At 63.6% G+C, this 12032-nt stretch overlaps 1 protein-coding gene across 3 annotated transcripts in view; it reads left to right on the top strand.

Annotated features, from left to right (window-relative positions):
• Positions 1-5766, top strand: part of POC1A (POC1 centriolar protein A) — a 36889-nt gene extending 31123 nt beyond the window's left edge. For all 3 annotated transcript variants that reach the window (XM_015568358.1, XM_006770480.2, XM_006770479.2), the window contains one exon: positions 5134-5766. In XM_015568358.1, the coding sequence (XP_015423844.1) occupies positions 5134-5232 (99 nt within the window). In that variant the 3' untranslated portion in view covers positions 5233-5766. The remainder of the gene's footprint in view (positions 1-5133) is intronic.
• The last annotated feature ends 6266 nt before the right edge of the window (positions 5767-12032 follow it).

Raw genomic sequence — 12032 nt, 5'->3', positions numbered from 1 at the left:
TTTGTGCATCTGTTTTAGATCTTCAGAATCCTAGTGAAGTCAAGCCATGCTGCAGGGGAGATTAATTCCACATTTTCCCATTTTTGCAATGAAACCAGAGGAAAGTTCGGCATTCTGTGTGGCACAGTCGAGATGGGCGTTGAGCCAGTGGCTGCCCCCAGGGTGTTTCTCTGGCCTCGCACCAGTGCCTGGTGATGCGGCTGAGTGACTGTGCCCTCTCCTCGAGACCCAGGACACCTGGGACCCTCTGTCCCTCTGGGTGCACCCCCTTCTGGCTCCTGTGTTGGGCGGCTAGGAGGAGCACAAATCAACTGCAAGCCTGGAAATGATTAAAGGGAACTTTCCGTCACAGAAGCAGCCAGACCACACGTGCCCCAGTGGTTCCAGCCCTCCCAGGCCTGACCACAAGCTGGCGTGTTCCGGGCCTCATTACGCCCCATCGGGGCCCAGAGCTCCCCCAAGAGCCCAGCTCAGCCATAGCCCTCGTGAGGTTAAGAGGTGGGGGGGCCATGTTGCAGCCCTGTGCCCAGCCTGGCACAGACAAGTGCCACGTAAATATTGGCTGTTAGTACAGGATCACAGTGCCCTATGAGTGGACAGATGAGGGACCTGAAGCCGAGTCCACTCAGCAAGTTAGTGGTCAGGTTCAGATCCGAACCCTGGCTCTATAGTTCTGGAGCCCGTGGCTCGCCAGACATGACTAGATGGGGACTAGGAGACACCCTGACAGCACTTCCCAAGGACCCACCGCCGCACTATACCGGGATGTGCTGGGATGTGCAGCAAGCTCCTGAGGCTGGGGCCGCGACCTGCAGGGCTTCTCGGGCAGGGGGACTGGAGTAGGGTCCAGGTGGGCAGGATTTGGGCAGGAAGAACACAGCCACAGGCAGCACAGGCCTTGAGTGCCAGGTGAATGCCACCATCCGAATACCAGAGCTGTCAGAAGGGCAAGGACATGGCAGAGCAATGTGGAGGCCCCAGGAATCACCAGGAAGGCGAGGTGTCAGGATGGGGACTGGGGGCCGCCTGAGACAGGAGGAGCCAGCTGGGGCAGAGGTGTCCTGCCGGACACGGCGGCTGGAGGGTCTTGAATGGGGTGTTGTTTTCACCCCCGTCAGCCCCTACTGAGCTCCCCATCTCCCTGGCTTCTGCCCAGCGACTGCCTCTGCCCAACACACTTCTCTCAATCTGAGCTTCTGCCCACACGTGGCCCTGGCACTTTCCAGGGCAGTCTCGGTTCCCCTCACCACTGCCCCCGGCCCAGCAGGTGCTTGAGGTGGTGGCATGTGGACGGAGGGCGGCCCTGTGCCTCTATCGTCATCTGGCCCAGCCGCCCTGTCCACCTCTGTGTCGCTTGTGCCCATGCTCCAGAAGGGCACTTGGTCCATAGAACCAGCGCTAATCTAAGGGTCTCGGCGGTTCCCACGCAGGGCCCTGCTTGGAGCAGAATGTGGGCGCGGAGAAGTCCCGTGGGGGCGGGATTAGGGGTCAGTGGGAGCTGAGAGCCAGGCTGCACCCGCAGAAGCATTTTGTCAGGCCCTGGCCAGAGATCTGAGAGACGCAGACAGAGTGGCTGGCTGATCATCATTCTGTCCTCCTTCCTCAAAATGTGTCAGTCCTGGGCAGCAGCTCTGCCACAGCCAGCCCAGACAGGACCGATCCTGTGGCCGCGCCAGGGCCTGGGAGCCATGGGAGCCAGTCTCGTTGCTGCATGTGGCAGGCACCTGAGAGGCGGGTGGGGTGGGTGATGTCAGGGGGCTGGTGGGTGGCCTTGGCTCCTTAGGCTTTGTAGCAGCGACGGCTCCAGTTCTCCCACTACATCAGCTCGTGGGGCACACGCAGGAGGTGGTGGCCGTGGCTGTGGGAGGAGGAGCAGCTGCTGGAAGGACCTGGCTTGGAGGGCGTGCCCTTGGTCAGCGTGGAAGTGCCTGTTCGCTCACTGCCGAGGGTGGGGCTGGGAAGCCCGGTCAGTCCCAGGCCAAGCCCCTTCCCCAGAGCTCACTCCGGAGCCAGCGCTCCAAAAACTGGCCACTGGCCTGCAGGACACCATCCTCCCTCGCTCCGCCTGCTCAGACCTGAGTTGGGGGGCAGGCCAGGGAGTAGAGGCTTCCCTTTCCTGTCCCTTTGGACTGAGAGCCCTGGAGCCCTCTCCACCTTCCTGTGGCCACCACATTCCCTCCCTCTTCAACCCCTCTGATCTGCAGGTACTTCTAAGATGGTCATGTTCTCTGCCCCAGGGCCTTTGCACCTGCTATATTTTATTTGGAATGCGTTTCCCTCTCCTCACCTTGGAGTGTCATTTTTAACTCACCATTTGAATTTCATTTTAAAAGTTTAATGTCTCAGGAAACTTAATGAGATCTTGTGACCAGTGGCCTCCAAACCCCCATCACAGTCGGAGCTCTCCTTCCAGGGCTGCCAGCCAGGCATCCGCCCCAGAGCAGGAGGTCATGCCAGGGGCTCAGGCTTTCCTTGGAGCCCAGTTCCCGTGGCCAGACTGACACCCTGCACCCCAAACAGCCATTCATGAAAGAGGCCTGAACAGGAAGTGGAAGTAAGAACTAAGCAAGAGCTGCCAGAGGATGAGGACAGACCCACCTCCAGAGGAAGACAGGCGAGAGGCAGTGGGGGCTGGGAAACAGGCCCAGAGGAGGCGGGGCACAGAGGGAAGGCGGCCCAGCCCAGGGAGAGCGCCATGGCGCGGCTGGACAGGGACAGGGTGGCATAAAGGGCCTTGGCCGCTTCCTCTCCCGACTGGGGTCCTCCTCAGGGCACACCTGACTCCCTCCCTGCACCCCGGGAGCCCAGGGAGAATCCTGGCCACAGCCACATCCCTGAGCACCTCACAGCTCGGCCCTGCACCCCACGGGGCCTCCCAGCACCTGATGTCCAGAGTCGCCCACACACACCTGAGTCCCTGTCACACACGCCAGGAGTGGCAGCTCGCCCTCAGTTACTTGGAGGCCAACAGAGGCCCACACCCAGGCCCTGGCCTGCACAGGGCATCTGGACTGGCCAATGTAAGCCATGGGTGGGTGTGGGGGACTGTGGGAGCGGGGCTCCCTGTTCTGAGTCCCAGAGCCCCGAGGACCCTGAGCCCGTCGTGGGCAGACTCCTGGAAACTCCATGCCCAGAGAGAAGAGGCCAGGAGGCCCGGAGCAGGGTCCGCAGACCCTGCCTTGTGCTCCCCACTCGGAGTCGGGCCTGATGCCGACAGCCGCTGAGGACGGGCGTGGCAGCAGCTGCTTTGGGCCTCGCCGTGGCTCTCTGGGGACTAACAGTAAACAGTTACTTTTGTGCTGCACTCGGAGGCCCCTCAGGTGTCAGAGGAAGCATCTACGCACCTTGAGCCGCACCTGGTAATGCCGTCCCAAAGCGGACAGAGGACAGCGCTCCCCTCAACGCCCTGGCGGCCTCTCCCAGGAGTGGGGGTCATGCTGGACACCCCTGGCTCATGATCTTGGTTTTGGTCCCCACCGCCTCCCTCAGTACCCCCCCACCGCTGTGGCCTGGCATCCACTGCCTCCACGTGTGGAAAATGGATCTGTGTAGGGAGGGCCAGGGAAGGAAAGGCAGGCTGGCTCCCCGCTGTGGCCTGGAGTCGGGGCTGTCGGAAAAAGTCTGGATGAAGAATGATTCTGAAGCTTGGCTCACCGAGTGTCTCAGCAGCCAGTGGAAACTTGAGGAATGCGGGTTGGTCTGGACCAGCCGGGGGCTGTTTCCGCCACATTTACGAGATGCAGACCCTCCCCCGCCGCGGCTCAGAGCGAGTGACGCCTCAGTTCAGCTCTTGGGGGGGGGGGGTCGCCTCTGGGGGGGAGGGTCGCCTCACAGTCCACTGCAGCACTTCTCAGGCCTGCCCTGCGGCCGGGGGTGCGGGCCCCTGAGGCCGGGGGTGTGGGCGCTGGGAGGATTCACAGCAGCCTGAGTGGGACGCTCCCTCCCAGAGGTCTCGGCACTTCATTAAGCGAAGGGACTGGACCGAGGCCCAGTGCCTCTCGGAGCCCTCGGGGAAGGTGGCGAAACCTCTTGGGAAAGCCACAAACGGAAAATTCATAGAAAGTCCTGTTTCTTATCTGAGCCGTTTCGATGCCTGCCCGCAGTGGACTGGCCAGTGCTGGGTGTGGGCCTGGCATGCACAGGCTCCCTCAGAGGGGGCGCAGACGTGGCCGGCCGGGGTCGGGCTGAGCAGGGCTGGGTGCGGTGACAGGTGGGGCAGGCCCTCTGGGGAGCACACCGGCACTCAGACCCACGTCCCTCTGCTGACACTCCTGAGCCAGAGTGGGTCCATGAGTCTTATTTTGTTATTTCGAGAGAGAGAGGAAGGGAAAGATACGTATAAACACCCATCGGCTGCCTCCTGCACGGCCCCCCTGGGGATCGAGCCTGCAACCTGGGCGTGTGCCCTGACCAGGAATTGAATGGGCGACCTGGTTCATGGGTTGATGCTCAACCACTGAGCCACGCCAGCCGGGCCACGTCTGCAAGACGCCCTGGCCCACGAAGGACGCGCAGCCCCAGCAGCTGCGGGCACTGGAGGCCAGCCATCGTGCCGGGCGTGCTGGGAGCAAGGGCTCAGCCTCCAGCAGCCATCGTAGTGACAGGCCTTGTGGGCCAAGCCAACAGCTGGCCCCGTGCTGTCACCTCAGGCTCCAGGACTGCTGTGAGCGCAGCGCCACCCTCCCGTCACCGTGGAGCTAATGGCTCAGAGATGAGTTAGAGCCTCCCCAAGGTGGCCCCTTCCTGCACTGGTCCCGGGCCTGAGGGGTGGGTGGCCCCGGTGCAGGAGCCTTCGTTTGTGGGCACCGGGCCCTCACCTTTGGAATGAAGGTGGTGGCTGGTGTCCGGTTGTTCATGGACAGCTGGTCCCCGTGAGGAGGTGGCTCTGCCCCAGACTCCGGTCTAAACGCCAGGCCCCAGGGCCAGGGGTTCCTGCCCTTGGTTGTCTGGGGAGTGACAGGGCTGTGGGGCCCACATCAGAGAACAGCCATCCAGAGCCGGGAGGGGTGGGCAGGAGGGCAGGACCCTGGGTGGGCAGAGCGGACAGCTGGCCAGGACAGCGGCGGGGTTGTCTGTGGGGTCCCAGTCAGCTGGTGGCCGCGCCCCCTGAGCCTGCTCCCCGTTGTGTTGCAGACGGTCTGCATCCTGGAGCAGCGGCTGACGCTGACGGAGGACAAGCTGAAGCAGTGCCTGGAGAACCAGCAGCTAATCATGCAGAGAGTGACACCGTGATCTGATCGGGGGTGGAATCGAGCCGGTTGATTCGGGGGATGGTGGGCCGGGGTTTGTACTGTGGGACTCGGGTAAACAAACGGGGTTCAACTGCAGGAATCGGGTCCGCCCAAGCCCAGGGTCATGCCTCTGCCCGCCCCTGGAGGCCCCGCCTGGCCGTGGACGCCCGTCGACACGGCGCAGTGCCCAGGCCTGAGGGACACGTCCGGGTCCGGGGAGGAGCCACTGGAAAGGTTTGCTGCTCCGGAGTTGCGTCCTGAGAGCCCAGCTCCCTGAGGAGTGGCCCCAAGCCCCCCGGCTCCCTGGGCTTACGGGGCCTTGTCCTCTCTGCCATGTGCCCACTGTTCCCGCCATCAGCCTAGGCGTGGATCCTGGGTGGGTGAGCCTGAGTCTTCTCTGACTCGGACGGACGCCTGTGGGCCCGTCTGACGCAGCGGGTCCAGGGACAAGCACGCTGGCCTTGTGGTGGCTGTGATTTCTCCCTCTGTGTGCACCAGGCAAATGAATCTGGAAATTAAAACGGACTTTATTGAGGTTGTTGAAGAAACGGCTCGTTCTAAGTAAGACCTCAGCAACCCCATCCCAGGGCCCAGCCGGCAAAAATGGCCCTGGGGCGTCCCTGCAGGAGTCCCTCTGAGGCCAGGACACCCTTGTTTGCCGCCGTTCCGGGTTTGGGGAGCAAGGACTGTGGGAGACCCTGCCCACCACCCCTCCCCGGTTGCCCCCCAGCTTCCCTCCCCGACCTCAGGCACCTGATTCCCATTGGCTCCCGGAGTTTCCAGAGGTCCCGCCCTCTGCCTCCGTGGGAAAGCCCAGCCAGTGTTTCCTGTGCCTGATGTCCATGCCTTCAGCACTGGGCCTGGGGCCCAGCCAGCCCGGGAGGGTTTCATCCTCCCGCACCCCAGCCCTTGGTGGGGTGGGGGTGTCAGAGCCACTGGGCTAGTGAGGTCCAGGTGGGAGCTGAGCGACAAGATGAGGCAGCTGCCGCCTCCAGCTGAGTGGGGAGCCGAGGCTGGCTCCGGCTCCAGCTCTGCCCCTGCCTTTGGCCCGCTGTGTGACCTCCACGTGACAGCATGACCTCTCCGAGCCTCAGGTTCTTGTGGTAAGTGGTGGTGATGAGCCCCCTGCAGGTGGCTACCAGCTGGGTGCTGCCCTCACTGGCCTGGCAGGTGCTGTAGGAGGCCCCCATCCCTACCGGCCCCACTAGGACCGGCTGCTGTTATGAGGTGCTCCTGCGAGCAGTGGGCGGGGAGGAGGCTGGGGTCCTGGAGAGGGGGGGAGCGGGCAGGTGACCTGCCAGTGGGCAGGTCAGAGCCTTCAGCCGTGCGGCGGTCGTGGCCTCCCCATCTCTGGAGGCTTTCACAGGGAGTCTGGGCAACCCCAAGTCTGCTCAGAGGGCACACAGCTGTGGGGCCAGCCTTGTCATCCCCTCCATGTGGCTGTCCTGACCCTGACGAGCCCACTGCTCTCCACACAGTGCCTGAGTCTGTGAGACTGAAACACACTAAAAAGAAAGCTTGTGGGACAGCTCATGACAGCCACAGCACCCACCACAGCCATGACACCTCCTGGATCCCCACCCCCGTCTCCAACCACCGGCCACTCCCCTCATGTCCCTCCGGCCACAGCAGGCCAGTTCCAACCTCAGGGCCTTTGCACCTGCCATTCCCACTGCCAAGAATGCTCTAACCTCACCGGTTTGTGCTTCGGCCTCCTGCTCATAACATGGGATGCCAGGAAGATTTGCTCAATTTGCACAAAGTTCTACGAGCAGGCTTTCTCTCTGCTGGGCTCCGGACCACGACCTGGGAGGCAGCTGAGGGGGGGCTGAAGGGCAGGGCCCCAGCTTCAGAGTCCTGCCGGCTACAAGGCCCACTCCAGGCTGACAGGTCATGTCGCCAGAAACCCGGGGCTCCTGCGAGGGTGACCCATTGTCCCCCATGAGGCCCTCAGGCTCCACTTCCTAACTGCCCCTGTGCACCTCACCCCACACGCCAGCCTGGCACCCACACAGCCTTTCCCTAAGGAGGCTTCAGATGCCAGGCCAATCTGGGTGCCCATGCACGGCCCCACTGGACAGAGGGAGGATGGGGCCGCCAGCCCACAAGCCAGACCTCCCTGCCCACCAGCTAGCGGGGCGGGCAGGCAAAGGTGTGGGTTAGGGCTGGCAGAGCCAGTGGCCTCGGTGACCCTGAGCTCTGGTACTGGGGGGCAGCCAGTGAATATGAATGAGCCATGGCTGCTGGCTGACAGGCTGTGCCAGGGCCTCCTCATGCCATGGGCCCTCCCACCCCGCCTCCTACAGTCCCGCCCCTAATGGCCCAGAACCCAGCCAAGCGGAGCCAGGGATGGGGGGTGCTCTTCTGCCTGAAGGAGAGGCCTGGGCCTTCTAAGGGGTTTCCCCACACCAAGCAGACCACCTGGGCCTTCTGCAGGGACCTGGGGGGCTGGGGTCAGCCTTGGGGGGGGCGGACTTCCAGGGATTAAGTCTTCGGGCTCTTGCCTCCTCTGCCCTTTCCTCTCCCTTCGTCCTCTGTCTTCCTCCTCCAAAGCACATGTTTCCAATCCCGGCCCCTCCCCCTCCGCCTCCCAGCCCCTTCCCATTTCCTCCCGAGGCATCCGCTGCATGTGGAACTCATTAGGAGGCTCCCGGGCTCATAACCCACCTCGCCTGGACATGGGGAGGCCCTGTCCACAGCCCCCAAGTGGAGAGCGGGGGTGGGCACGGCCACGAGCTGGCTGGGGACGCCCGGCCAGGGTCCGGCTCCCCTCGCCCCTCTGCAGCCTGCTCTGCCGCACCCGGTTAATCGTGCCCCCTCCCCGGGGCCAGGCAGGACAGCTGAGCCCACTGGGCAGCGGGACCCCTTGTGAAAAGCAAACCTCGGGCCGCTACAGCCAGAGAAGGCTGTGGGGTTCTGAGCGGCTTCTCATCTGAAAATGCAGAGGGGAGTCCAGAGAAGAGAAATTTGCGTGAGCAGCTACCGGGCAACATAAGGCCACTTGCCCTGAAGAACACGCTGAGGGCACGGGCCCATGAGCTGAGCCGGGAGTAGAGGTTGTGGGAGAACCGCTGCTGTGGTCAGCAGTCAGGGAAACGCCAGATGAACAAAATAAAGGCAGGGATGTGCCTGCAGCACTTGTCAGAGCCTTTACCACACTCCTGCGCTGTGCGGCCGGGGCCACTGAGTTCATGGTGGTTCCCAGACATCTGACCACATGAGCCTTTTCATCGAGGCGTACCTGGCAGGCCGGGGTTCCACGGATCCCACTTTGGACAACGCCGTAGGAAAGGCCCTGAAGAGGCAGGAAGCCTGGGTCAGAACCTGGAGGGAAGGGCTCCCTGAGGTCAGAGAAGGGGGTTTTCTGCTGCGTCGGAGCAAAGGGTGGGGATGGAATGGGGTGACAGCGAAGGGAGGGAGGCGGGGCTGGTGAGGCCACGGTTGGAGGTAGAACCACGCTTAACCACGCAGGGCCCAGTGCCTGAGGCCCTCCCGCCCCTTCCTCAGCGGGCAGGCGTGGGCACAGGCAGAGGCACATGGCTGTGAGCAGAGCCTTGCCCCACGGGGGGACCTGCACGGGCAGGCCCAGGTGTTGGGAGTGTCCCTGCGCCGCCCCCACCACGTCAGCTGCAGATGGGCAGCTGCTGTCGCGTCCTTGTGTCCGTCCCCGTCGGGCCAGCCTCTCCTCAGAGCCCACCTGCCCACACTCCCTGGCCTGCCCTTGGGGGGTGGAGGGCGGGTCATTGCCGGCCCTCAGGGCCTCTCTCCACTGTCCAGGCACAAGAGGGCTGAGCCAGGGGACATGTGCTCGGCCCAGGGCTGGGCCCCTCACCTGGTATGTTTCCTCCTGCCTCACGCAAGTCTTTTTTTTTTTTTTAATATATTTGTATTGATTTCAGAGAGGAAGGGAGAGGGAGAGAGAGAAACATCAATGATGCGAGAGAATCATGGATCAGCTGCCTCCTGCACGCCCCTCACAGGATTGAGCCCACAACCCAGGGTATGTGCCCTGACCGGGAATCGATCTGTGACCTCCTTGTTCATAGGTCAGTGCTCAACCACTGAGCTATGGACGCTGGACATCACGGAATTCTTGAATGATATAGAGGAGGAAACTGAGGCCCGAAGGGGACAGTGGTGATCAAGTCAGTATTAGCACCAAGTCTCTAGGTCAAGCTCCCCAATCTCCACCCAGCCGCCCACATCTCACCCAGCCCTGTTCCAGCACACACGGCACTCACTTGGTCATCTGAGGGCCATGTAGGACTGTCCCTCTATGGCCAGTGCAGGCCTGGCAGGTGGCAGCACTTGTCCGCATCTGGTGCAGGTGACCAGACCAAGGCCACCTGCCACCTGCAGTGCGGGGGGAGGGGCGGGGGGGCGCTCTGAGCCCAGTACCTTAAGCCAAGGAGCCGGTACCCCCGACAGTCCCATGTAGAACCTGCCTGCTCCCTGCACCCTGGGAGTTAGGTAGGCGAGGTATTGCCCCCCTCTGGGGATGGAGAGGCCAAGGCACCTCCAGGGGCCACCCGATTCCACAGCAGGCCGTCGGCTGTGTCCCCAGCTCTGTGGGGGATCCAGCCCGCTCCCCAGCCTGAGCTCCTGGGCTGGGCCTGGGCCTGGTGGTTGGCGGGGGAAGGGGCTGAGGTTCCTGAAAGATTTCTAGGGAGGACTCTACCTTGGGCCAAACTGCCCTCTCCTCTCCGCACCCCTCCAGCCCTGGGCTCTGCGCTGCCCTGAGGGCTCAGGCCAGGGGCCGCCCCATCTGGAGACAGGGGTAGGGGTTGGGGGGGCGGGGCAGTGCAGTGCTATCCTCTGATGGGAGACAGCGTAAGCCAGGGCTAGGGTCTCAGGCAGAGCTGGCCCCGGCTCCTGAGTCAGAGTTCATTGGTCCCCCGCCCTCGCTCCCAGGAGACCCTTGTCCTTAAAGGAAGGGGGTCTCCCAGGTCGTGTGGCTCCTGTGGCAAGAATAGGGCTGGGTGGGGCCAGGCCAGGAAGGAGGGTCCCCAGACTTGCCTGGGAACAGAAAAGCCGCACACCAGGCAGGTGCTAGGCCGCTGGCACTGACCGGGAAACCTGGGTGAGGCGGGGCTCTGAGGCCTCAACCCAGCGACCTCACCCCCGGACCAGGCACCCGCTCCCAGGACGGTTCCCAGCCTCATCACAGCCACATGGTTACCATCACTGTCACCATCGATGCCTCAGCTCTCCGAGGAGGGATTCCTGAAAAACAGGGCTGTGTGGGCCGTGGGTGAGGATCAGACAGGCCTGGGCAGCAGGCAGACGCTAATGAGGCAATTAGGCCTGGCAGCGACAGAGAGACCGACCCGCACCCGCCTCTCGGCCCGCCCTAAGCAGGCCCAGCCCAGGCCCTGGCACATCCGCCCGCCAGGTGCCCGGGAATTCCCAGCCTCACAAGTTGGACGGGCTTTACTGTGGGAGCCGCTGGCCTCCTGATCCAAAACCATAGGCTGGTTGGGCAAAGACAGAACCACAGAACCAGGCCCTCCCCCAACCACCCAGCCCCTTGCCATTTTCCTGGCTGGCATGTCTGCCTGCCATGCCCTCAGGCCTCCCCCGCCCCCACCCCTGCTTCAGCCACCGGGGACCCAGGCCCTTTCTGGCAAAGGGGGGCGTGGCGGGGGGGGTGGTGAGGAGGATCAGAAGCTTGGAACAGGAGGCCTGAATGACCTGGTGGCCAGGCGGGCAGGCAGCTGAGGACCCCTGCTCCCCAAAGCCCAGGCCTCCGTCCTCAGAGTCCATGTGGGCTCATGGGGTGCTGCCCAGAGGCCTGCAGCGGGGAGGGGATGTCAGGTCACAGGGCTCTGGCCTTCACCTGGGTCTGGGGGCGGGAAGCTGCCCACCTGGCTCGCCTGGTCCTTTTCCCTCTCTCGGCCTTCCTCTGAGTCCCCAGGAAACTGGACCCAGCTCAGCGGCTCCGGGGGCTTCTCTGACCCTCCACGGCCTCAGTGCCAGTAAGTGGGGCTCCCTGCAGAGTCAGAGCCCCCACCCAGCCCAGCCCCTCCTCCGGGTGGCGTGTGCAGGACTGGAACCCAGGCCTGGGACTCCAGGGCCTCTGGGTCCACCTGGGGGTGGGAGTTTGGGCTCAGTCTGAGCGGGAGGAGGAGGCTCCGGGATGGAGAGGAGAGCCCTCACTGGTGGGGCCTTCTGGCAACAGGGCGTCCGTCTCATTGCCGAGTCCGGGCAGGTCATGCAGGCCAGGCTGAGGCCCGCGGGGGAGCACAAGTGAGGGGCTGCAGAACCACCCATGCGGCGGGGAGAGCCAACGGCACCTTAAGTCTTAGGACCGTGTGCGAATGAGAGCCTAGGAGGCTGCAGCCCTGGGGGACGGGTGGGTGAGGGAAGGACTGAAAGGCAGTCGGAGGAACAAGCTAGGAGGCTTCGAGAGAGGACCACTGCGTGCAAGGGCCCTGAAGAGAGCAGGCAGGATCATGGAGGGGCTGGGCTGGGCAGCGATCCATCAGAGGAGCCCCAGGTGGGGAGAGGGGCAGGGCAGACCAAGGGCCATGCTGGCCACAGAGGGGACTCTGCGGGGACCCACGTGAGGCTTTGGAGCCGGGAAGGCCAGGTCTGATTTGCATTCTCCCTGATCTCTCCGGCTGCCGTGAGTGCGGACTGCGAGGATGGAGCCGTGAGCGGAGAGGAGGCTGGGAGAGGGTCCGGGAGAGGTAAGGGGCCTGGGCTGCGTACAGACCAGGGAGAGGACAGCTTGCACCTGGGCCCCAAGGACTGGGAAGGGCTTTGACATACGCACCTAAGCTGTGCACACCCAGCCCCTCA

This window comes from Myotis davidii, unplaced genomic scaffold (assembly GCF_000327345.1).
Source record: "Myotis davidii unplaced genomic scaffold, ASM32734v1 scaffold663, whole genome shotgun sequence".
Lineage (NCBI taxonomy): Eukaryota > Metazoa > Chordata > Mammalia > Chiroptera > Vespertilionidae > Myotis > Myotis davidii.
The sequence above is the reverse complement of the archived record's forward strand: the minus strand, read 5'-3'. Positions and strand labels throughout refer to the sequence as shown.